The 10,347-nt window shown below is 35.5% G+C and overlaps 2 protein-coding genes across 6 annotated transcripts in view; one reads left to right on the top strand and one right to left on the bottom strand.

Moving 5' to 3' along the window:
• Positions 1-138: 138 nt before the first annotated feature.
• LOC111411370 (protein EMSY-LIKE 1-like) lies at positions 139-2,724 on the top strand. The gene is made up of 5 exons (XM_023041910.1): positions 139-168; positions 1,685-1,903; positions 1,988-2,056; positions 2,147-2,210; positions 2,687-2,724. Exons 1-5 carry the CDS (start codon positions 139-141, stop codon positions 2,722-2,724), a joined length of 420 nt encoding a protein of 139 aa, XP_022897678.1.
• Positions 2,725-3,402: 678 nt separating this feature from the next.
• LOC111410440 (protein N-terminal asparagine amidohydrolase) overlaps positions 3,403-10,347 on the bottom strand; it is a 9,652-nt gene continuing 2,707 nt past the window's right edge. The window contains exons 2-9 of one of the 5 annotated variants that reach the window (XM_023040765.1): positions 7,021-7,203; positions 5,680-5,744; positions 5,491-5,590; positions 5,362-5,400; positions 5,088-5,273; positions 4,301-4,479; positions 4,014-4,133; positions 3,403-3,838 (exon numbers count right to left, since the gene is read on the bottom strand). In XM_023040765.1, the coding sequence (XP_022896533.1) occupies positions 3,634-3,838; positions 4,014-4,133; positions 4,301-4,479; positions 5,088-5,273; positions 5,362-5,400; positions 5,491-5,590; positions 5,680-5,744; positions 7,021-7,203 (1,077 nt within the window). In that variant the 3' untranslated portion in view covers positions 3,403-3,633. Of the gene's footprint in view, positions 3,839-4,013; positions 4,134-4,300; positions 4,480-5,087; positions 5,274-5,361; positions 5,401-5,490; positions 5,591-5,679; positions 5,745-5,871; positions 7,204-10,347 lie in introns of those variants that run through there. The other 4 variants (XM_023040768.1, XM_023040771.1, XM_023040770.1 and 1 more) reach the window with 4 other exon arrangements.

Raw genomic sequence — 10,347 nt, 5'->3', positions numbered from 1 at the left:
TCATCTCTCCATTCGGTAAGGTGGTAACGTTGCCCTCATTGGGGAGCATGAATCCCTCTGTATTATAGTATTCAGCGTCCATCAAATAGCAATAAACTTGGCACATTTTATTCAAGTTAAAACTCTCATTCACTAACTATGATGATCGAACCCGGGTACAGGTGTCAGGTACAAGTACGTATTTAAGTGTCGGATATTTTATTTTCTAAAATATAAGATATGGGGGCATGACTAAAAAGAGTCTAAATTTCTAACATATGTGGACATGTCTTTTAAACTTCCAATTGTTTTACTAACCCAAGATACGATTTGAATAGACCAAAAACAATTGTTTACAAATAAGGAAATGAGTATTGAATAAGGAGTTAAGACGAATAAAATAGAATTTCGAGATTTAGTTTTCAATTATGGAAAGTTAATTACTAAATGTTATATAACATAGATAATGGGGCACTTGATTGCGATTTGGACTTAGTGGAACAATAAATAGTACTATATGAAACACATTTTCATTTTATATAAACAAAACTTTAAAGCACCGATACAAAGAGGGAAAGAAGGAAAAAAGAAGAAAAGGGAAATAAAAAAGAAAGGAAGGAAAACCTAGCGCTTTCGCCTTTCTCCAACCTCTCAAAGGAAACGCTAAGTTTATAGAAAATATAGAAAGCAAAAACGGGAAAGAAAGGAAAGGAAAGAAGAAGTAAAAAGGGCAAAGTGTCTGGTTGAAACTTGGAGGATCTGACACATATCCCATACCCATGTCGTGTTGTGTCCGACACGGGTACTCTGTCCATTTCGAAGAATCCAAGCAATAGAGTCCACTAAAACCAAACTGAAGTACGATGGAAATTATTTGTATCTTACTGGACTTGACCATCGGGTTTAAGATTACATCTTGAAGCCAATGGCCATCATGTGTTGATCGCTTACAAAGTAACACATAAATAAATTGCAGATGAGAGAGCAAAAAACTAAATGTTGGTGGAAATAGTTGGCTTTTGTGTTCTATCTTCCTTTGACTTCAATATGGATAAAGGCTAGAATTTAATTGTAGGATCTAGAGTTCCAAGACAATTCTATAGTCCTAAGGAAAACATAACTTTTACATGACGTATGACAGATTTGTGACTTTAACTGTTGCGAAAATATTCTTTCATTTTAAAATACCGCAAGTGCATGGTTCGTTAACGAGTAGTAAAATGGATTTTGAGTCCAAGTATCGTACCCAAAGAAATTGTACTAATTAAGTTCAAATTAACTTAGGCTTAAATGAAACTATAAAAACTTATGATTTTTTTCTAAAATTAAATTGTAACCATAAATTGTATATGAATGCAAGATCTAAATTAATTAAAATCAATGCAAGGTTATAATTAAAATTATATATGGTTTTTGCTTTATGTATCTTGATTTTTGGTTAATATCACTATTTCACCCCATCCCCCTTGGTTTTTTATTTCCATCTCTGCTTTGGGTTTCAAGTGGTTGGAGAAGGTTGAACATATTAGATGCTGTGTTAATTCATATCTAGGTGACCATGCACTTGTCTGCTTGTCTGTTACCAATAATTGCTTGCATCTTGCAATATGTGGCAAAGGAAAATGGTTTTTATGTTTGGCTTTCATTGATTAACCAGTAACTCAACACACTCTCAGCATGATCACTTTCAATTTCCCCTCAACAGATCCCTCCTGGAGATGTTCAATGGGAAGGTGAAGATCCTGGAAGTTTCCATCATGGAGGTTATGGGTCAAATAGACCAATTGTGCGAGAGTCTGCTCCAGGTGCAGGAAGAGGTAGGGGCCTGAACAAAAGTCAATCTGGGAAGGATTTTCTGCCATCACGGAATGGCATTGGAGATGGTGTTATTGAAATTTTCAACACTGATGCTCTAATTGAGAAGGTGCTTCAGTAATTGAGTATACATATATGTTAACTTGGGCATACTACTAAAGATGGGTGCTAATTGCCTCGTGAATTTTTGCAGGTGGAAAGGATTTTTGGGCATGATCATCAAGACCCTATGGACATAGAGAAGGCAAAGAAACTTCTGAAGGTTAGAAAGCACTTGAAATTTTGGTAATTAATCTTGCATATTTGACTTCACTTTCAATTAGGTTAGTTATTTTTTCTTTTGGCAAAACAGGACCATGAACAAGAGCTTACCAATGTCCTTGCAAGGCTTGCAAGTATATCGGATGGTGAAGATGGTAGGACTTTGTCTTATATTTATGTAGTTTCTGGTTTTTTTCATCAAACTCAATAGTTCTAAAATATAGCTCTAAAAATTTTCAATGCATGGTCTAAAAACTAACTGGAAATTACAGGAATTTCTTTGATGTTGAGAATTGTTACCCAGTATCCTACTGGGGACACTAAACCCGTTTGCCTCCCATATCTTAAAACTCATATTTTCCAAAGTCATTTTCAACCACACCTCATTCGACTCAACTTTTCAATCACACATTTGATCAACTTTTATCGAAATCTATTAAAAATCAGATTTTTATCAAAATTAAACAGGGGCTAAAAAAAAAAATTGTGTCATATTTGGAATCCCCTTTGTTAATGGAGTTTGATTATCTTTTTAAACTGTCACGTTAAATGACTTCCATTGACTGATAAATAGTATCGGTGATTAACTGTTTCCACTTTTATGAGTATTTTTGGCGTTTTTCTTGTACAGATGATGGCGATTTAGGACATGGACATCCAATGGACTGAAATTGGCAATTTAATCATCATGGGAACAATTTGGACGGTAAAAGTGGTTTAGATAGTGGCAGGTAGGGTAGGCGGTTTAGGAATATGCATCTAACAACAATGAATGCATTAAATTCCTGACTGATCTTAGTGCTGCGTCATATAATGCCATTTTTGTATGGCGTACTTATACTGAATTACAGATGGTTTAGTCATTTAGCATAGGCCAAATTGCTGTTGGGGACGTAATTTGTCCTCTACAAACACATCAGTGTCGGTCCATTTGCAATATTAGTATAGTTGCCATTGTGGGGAAAATAATCTCTCCATGCTGAGCTTTTGATTTGTACTGTTTTTGTGTTCTTTGTTTGTGCTCAATTGGGTGGGAATCTGGGGCATGGGGCAAAATGAGAGGCGATGAGGTGATATTTTATCTTTTTGCCGTTTAGTTTTAGGCACCCTTGTATCTTTGAAACAATAGCTCACATAGAAGACTTGAATAATAAGTTTCTAGAATAGAAACTATCTATGGGTACTCAAAGGTATCTAGATATTAAGAGAAATTGGAAAATAAACTTGTGCAAAGGGGACTCAAAAGGACTCAATTGTTAATAATAGTGTTCTCAAGGCTTGATCCACCGGAGGGTTAACTGTATTATTAGGAATGATAGAATTGCACAAAGCACCATGAAACAGTCAGAATCAAAAGAATATCAAGCTTTAAGGACCCTTTGATCAGAAGGCAGTGGCTAGAACAATGGTTGAGCAAGTTCATCGTCAGCATTCATGCATTATATGTTCTCATTGCAAGATATTGTTCTATTATCTGAAATATGGAAACAGAGTGAAGTTTACACTCTGCTTAATTTACAAAAAAATAATACATTTCGCGGCAAATTCCTTCTGGGTGCAATCAAAATCTTCTAACCTTCAGCATTTCACCCAACTTCCACCTTCAATCCTCTGAAATATGCGAGGCTGCTTATTGGGAAATGTCTCTCTCCAAAGTGGATGACGAATCAAGTAGTCACACTTTCTGGATAAAGAAACAGTTTCCACGTTAAATTCGCCATTATCCCTTTGGAAATATGGTGACATTTTACAAAAATCTGGGACATCATATAGATATCTACTCCTTGAAGCACAACAAATAGCTTTATCAAAACCAGAAATATACTATAATAGAATATAAATCAACTTAAATTATATGATATTGCAAATCAAACTTTGTGCATCCAAAAGCCAATTCTTGAAAATGAAAAAGCATGTAAAATATTGTGCAGCACAAATCCATTCAAATGTGTACTCACCTTCTTTCATTCTCCACAAAATCTGGACTCTCAGCAGAAGGTGAAGTTGAACATCTAAGGAGGATTTCTGCATCGGAGAGTTCTTGAATTGCCATTGCGATGTATAATTGGTGTGTACTCCTATAGGGAAGAAAGGATATAACATGAATATAACTAAGAGATATTGGAGCTATGAATAAACTGTCAAAAGGCATTAATGTAATTTTAGGCCGTAGGGATCATTATAAAAGCAGATTCGATGTATGCATTTGAACCAAGAGAAGCAAAGGTGAGAGAAAACTCTGTACCAAGTGCATGGAGCAATGACAAAATGGTCGGTCTTGGTGTCATACGTCTCAAGCAACCTGCCATCCCAATTGGGATCGCCATAGCAAGCAGTGACTCGAATTCTTCGAACAATTTCATCTGGGCATCTTGACGTTCTATCAAAGCTGGCTGGTATGATTGACCCAGTGGACGTTTCCACCTGACAGAAGAATTGTGATTGACAAACTTCCAAAAACTATGGGCACATATACATCTTATGTTTATCCATGGTAAAAGATTAAAAATGTCCCTCTTGTTATCAAGGATACTAAAAATTTAAAGCGACTACATCTCAGAGATACTTTCACGTGTGCAAGAAAAATGAACTCCAATACAGAAATAATGCACTTGATGAGTTTCTGAGATTTTAATTCTTAAAGAGACTATGGACTGTTTTATTTTTATTTTTCCCTTATACAACAATAATAGTCCAACAACTAATAAAAAGCACATAAAGAACAATTATCGTTAAAATTCCACACTGGATATTTTTGTTTCAAGTATAATTGGACCGAAAAAGAAAAAATAAACAAATAAATAAGATAAGATGTGCAAGGCCAGCATGTTTAGCTAAGATTAGAAGCTTCCTTTCTTGCAGCTTATCAGCAGGTAATGCTCCTCTTACTGCCAACTTAAGTGGCAAAAATCCAGCTTAGAATCATAGCCATACATGTTGATTTCATGCTTCCACATAAAATAAACTTAAAATCTCAATCTGACACGAGTAACAATGAAAAATGGAAAGGACTTCATGAAGTTGAAGCTAACCACAAATCCACTAAAGATGGGCAGTGCGGTTCCGTCAGGATCCCATCTGGTGTTATGCTGAAGAACATGGAGAGTGTGAATCTGAAACTTTTCATTCCTATCCCTCAAGGTTTCAATTATCTTAGCACACAAAGAATATGAATATCCATCCAGTTTGGCACTACTTCTGTTAGCAAGATTTGCATTCTGCACAAAATTCAAAAGAATTAACATTCTTTCCCTGAATGGCAACATCCTTAGGAAATCTAAAGCAAGGAAGGGGTTTGGGCCAGACTTTAGATGAGGTATTATCAAATCCACCTATTAGATGCACCTGCATGGAAAAACCTTGCACGCGTTACAAGCCCCACAATAGACCACGACTAAATAAGAACAATCATCATTAAAGCAAATATAATCATACATCCAGCATGGCATCAGAATCATGATCTGAAAACAAAGATAACATCTGGCTGAGGCCAATATCAACAACGTTTGGAGAATCCAAATGAGCAACAGAAGTCCTGTAATAAGAAGAAAAGGTCACACAATAAAAATGCACCACTAAATATTTAGTAACAGGAATCTTCTGCATACAGTGTCCAACACTCACATTCCTTGTTTTTGGTTATGGATTACAAGGCCCACGCAGGTTGTTGCCTCATCAGTACCAACAAACTTGTTACAAGAAGTGAAACATGGTTCGGTGATCAGGAAAATGAAGTAAATAAAACAAAATATTTAAAACTGAAATCTGCAATCATTTCAAAGAGAACTTCAAGATTTTTTGGCACGGAAAGTTTACTAAATTTTGCAATCATTTCACCACATTTGAATCATAGTTTGTCCGAGCATAAGAGATTCAAGGCTTATATTTGTTCATTAGTTCTTGCTAGTTATGGCACTCTTTCATGAAATGCAGAAGTATCTGCAAAATGAAGGAAAAAAGGACAGAGAAGCTTTTCGAGGGAAAAAAATGCAAGAAAATTATGAGGTTAAGAGTTAATCAAATTCGAGTTTCAGAAACATCACTACTAACATTCCATAGAAAGATAAGAGATAAACGGCATACACAGTTTAAATCAAGAAAACAAGATAGTGGAGCAAGCCGAGATGATGGTGTCAGTTATTTATTGCCTGCTAGAAAGATATAGTTGCTGAGGCTTCAATGATAAAGTAGATATTTTATTCAAGACACACAATAGACAAGGCTTCAATAAAAATGAATTACAAGCATTTGAAGAAGCCTTTCATGAATTTCATAATGGCATTTTTCTTGTACCAAGATTTCAGGTTTTCTAAGGGTTGGGGTGTCTGTGTGAGAGACCTTTTATTGCAGGGGAAGGCAATACTTTAAACCCACTAACAAACATAACTGAATGAAAATGCTAAAATTTTGGATCCTTCAGCTCTAAAAATTAAGTCTTAACTTCTAATTTTGAAGTTTGAACCAGTAGAATTTTAAGCACCAAGAAAGAAATTGTCAATTACCGACATATCTCCATGAAGGCAGTACCATATTCTAAGTCTTTAACTAATGCACATTGATTTATGTTCATTAATTTCCTTTCTCCATTACAAAGTATCCACTTCCCTCATTTTAACAGAGGTGAAATAGAAGGGTCAGCTGTCTCATTTTAACAGAGTTGCAATAGAAGGGAGAAATATATCTTATGCCTGATTAGAATTTAATGGTAAGTATGAAAAATGTCCAAGAGAGTAGCAGTATTAATTGAATGCATTAGCAATAACAAAAAACAGAAAGCAGCAAACAGCTATGCTAGAGGATGAAGTTTTAGGATTTACTCTTGAGTTCCTTTATTTAGAGCATTGTTCTAAAAGCTCACCTAAGCTTTTCCTAGGTTTGAAGCTTGGCCTTGCCGTGCTTTACGCTTTTTAGAATACATGTTTAGAGCATTACATTTCAACTCTTAAACAGAAAATTCAAACATACATCAACGAGTGCAGAGTCCACTGTTCCATATTCCCTTTGGAAAATGTAGACCCATTTACTCTTTCTTGATGCTTCTGACTCTGCTTCAGAAGCTGAGAACTTTCTCTCAGGAAGAAATTTAAACGAGCTTGAGGCAGATACCAAAATGGGATGCTCCATCAAAGAAATCAAAGTATGGGTACCCTGTTCACGATTACAAAGATTGAAAATAAATAGCCAATCATAATGTAAGAAAAACAAAGGCAGCGTTAGTATAAGAACTAAGAAAGACTCGCATATATCAATCTATTAAATGATCCAGATAATCTTGTTACAGTTATGTCATATGCCTCTCAAAAGTCCTGAATACAATAAACATCCAACTAAATTGAAGCATCTCTAGATAGAACTTTGTGAATGATAAATTGATGATTGAATAGGAGAGTTCATTCCTGAGAAGGGGCCATAAGCTAGGGAGGGAAATAGGGATAGAAAATCATGGAAGTTCAAATATACAGACATCCAATGTACACAAACATTAAGGATTAAGGCTGGAATGACTTGAGGATGGTGAAAGTACTTTTTACATCAAGAACCTAGGGTATGGATCACATTTCCACAGTAAACAACAACAGTATAACTTGCAGAATTCTTTAGATTTCCACGGCTTATTGGTGTGTCTGTTGTCAAGTGCAAGTATAAGAAGAATCATATGATGTTCACCTCACTAAAAAGTTATGATGTTAGACGGTATAATTAATCCAATATCCCACACCCTTATCCAGATCTATAGAAATTGCAGGATTGTGATGTAGAGCTATAAAGGAAGAGAAGAAAAAGGAGCACTGATTTCATTTTTACATATCATCGATTAAAGGAAGGAGCTGACTGCAGAAACTTGCTTTTAAAGTTTCTCAACTTGAGTTGGGTATAGTTCATAAAATATAGTGTACCAAATGCTTTAACATTTTCTTCCTCTTCATGCACATCTTTAAGTCTAAGTTTGTTTCGCTTCTTCATTTTAATCCTTGGTTTCGGATCTAGAGTGCATCCTTTCGGGGTCTTAAATTCCTAAAACATATTATCAGAACTTGAAAAATACCTGGAGTGATTGAATAGGAACTATTTACCTTGTATGTCCAGCATTAAAAACAAGCAGATATGAAATAGGAGCCAAGATCTTGCATAAACTTATCAATTAATGGTCTCATTACCATGAAAATATGCATGATATCAGCTAGTGGTAGTAGCTAATTAGTACTGGTGATTTACTTAATCTAGTTCCAATCTATTTATTAATGTAATCATATTCTAGAGCACTCTTCTGTTATTTTTTAACATGTAGCATCTTAGACACTTTCCATAGTACTATAGGAGGTTGTTATAGACTTCTTTATGAAGAGAATTGTAAAGCAACGACTCTGTAAGCTGATAAGAAAACATTTCAAGTTTGCAATATTTTGTTCTTGTGGATTTCTGCTTTGGTATCAAAGCAAGTCTGCTAAAAGCTCAACAACGGTCATCGATGGCAATTCATTATCCAGCTAGAGTCTTCACCACAACCCCAAGCTGTCATTGAAACCCCTATTCGTTGCCCATCTCAAGATGTTAACCGAGTAAATCAGCTTGTAATTTTCCATCTCACTGACTAGAGTTTTCTTTTATGAGTAACATCTATGGGACCTTCCCACTCACCATTAGTGGACAGCTCTTGTTGTCTCAAGATAAACATATACAATCTGCTGATACAATTAGTGGACAGCTTTTGTTGTCTCAAGATAAATATATACAATCTGTCGATAAAGAATAAATGGAAAAAATCAATAATGCCAACAGAGATGGTCATGATGTCAAATTCACTGAAAATAGAGGAGACCAATGTTCAATCCTCAAAGTTTATCTAGTCGGTGCTCCCAAATGCAACAATCATACAGACAGCAATCTCCTTTAATGTCAACAAAGTTTTCTATAAATGCCCAATCCCTTGGAAAAACACTGGCAGACATTTAAAAGGATTCTAAACTATTCTTCTCTCCCAGTCTTTACGCTCGTTTCTCTGTTGTTATTTAGGTGTTGATTGGTGCGCAGATCTTGATGATCATCAGCTTATATCAGGTTCTGCATATTTCTCAGGGGAAATCTCGTCACATGAAGCTCTGAAAGGCAACGTACATTTATCCCTGAACACCACTGAAGCAGAACATCGCAACTTAGCCAATGCAAAAATAGAAATGCATTGACCACTAGGTTTATTGTGTGACGTTTGAATCAAGAAAATCAGAATTTCATAGATTTGGCACGAAAACCTCAAAACTATTGTGCTTAGAGCTATTCCAATTCAGCACTCTAGTACTGAGTGTATCAAAATTGAATTATACTTTGTGAGAGACAGTCGTAGAAAAAACACTCTCAATCAAACTTGTTAAGGTTGTTATCAGATTTCCTTATCAAAACACTTTCGGCAATGCAATTCATTCTTAAAGCTAAAGCTCAGTGTCAAGATCCCAGAACTCAGCTAGCAGGGTTGATTCAAGAGGAGAATCTTAAGGGTACTGGGAATGGAAGAAAGAGTTAATTGGGTAGCAGCAGCTGGTTTCAGTTCAAATTGGTGCAGGAGTATTACGTTTTTGTTATTTTGTTCTTTAAAACGAACTTCTTTTAATTATTAGCACAGTCTTCTTATTGTCCTATTCCTTTATTTTGCTGTTTGGTTGTTTTAAAGTCGTATCATACATGGATTTGGCCCTTTATATTTTGAGCTAATGCCCTGATTTGGGCAGAATTGGTTTGCAGCCGAATTCTCTCCAATATGGTACTCTGCTGCTACTCTTTATACCCTTCACATGTGCTCCCAGTCAAACTTATTCAGCTTATTATCAGATTTCTTATCAAACGACTTCTGGCACCGCTTTTCATTCTGCTAAGCATCATCGATCCCAGAATTCAACTTGCAGAAGGCAGTCAGCCGTAGTAGTCTATAAATTCTACTGATTCATTTCTAGGGCCCAGATTATTAGAATTGACGTTCTGACCGGAGAGAAAAGTGGGTCCACCTAATAGTAATACTATCAGTAAAAAGTGACCGCTTAAAGTGAAAAAAAAAATGATTTTTTGGTGGAAAAAAATTGCTACCGAACAAGGGCTAATCTTTTTACTCCTGAAATTAAGTTTTTAGTGTATTCTTCACATGTACTGTACAGTACATTTTGGCACCTGTCATATAATTATAAGAATGTAGTTGCAGATTTCCCTAACCGTATAGAGATGTAATTCTCGAATCCGATGACAAGAAACCAAACCATTGATTCGGTGTTACCAAAAAAAAAAAAAAAAAAAAAAAAAAAAAAA

The sequence above is a fragment of the Olea europaea genome, chromosome 15 (genome assembly GCF_002742605.1).
Source record: "Olea europaea var. sylvestris chromosome 15, O_europaea_v1, whole genome shotgun sequence".
NCBI lineage: Eukaryota > Viridiplantae > Streptophyta > Magnoliopsida > Lamiales > Oleaceae > Olea > Olea europaea.
This window is presented reverse-complemented; position numbering and strand designations above follow the sequence as displayed.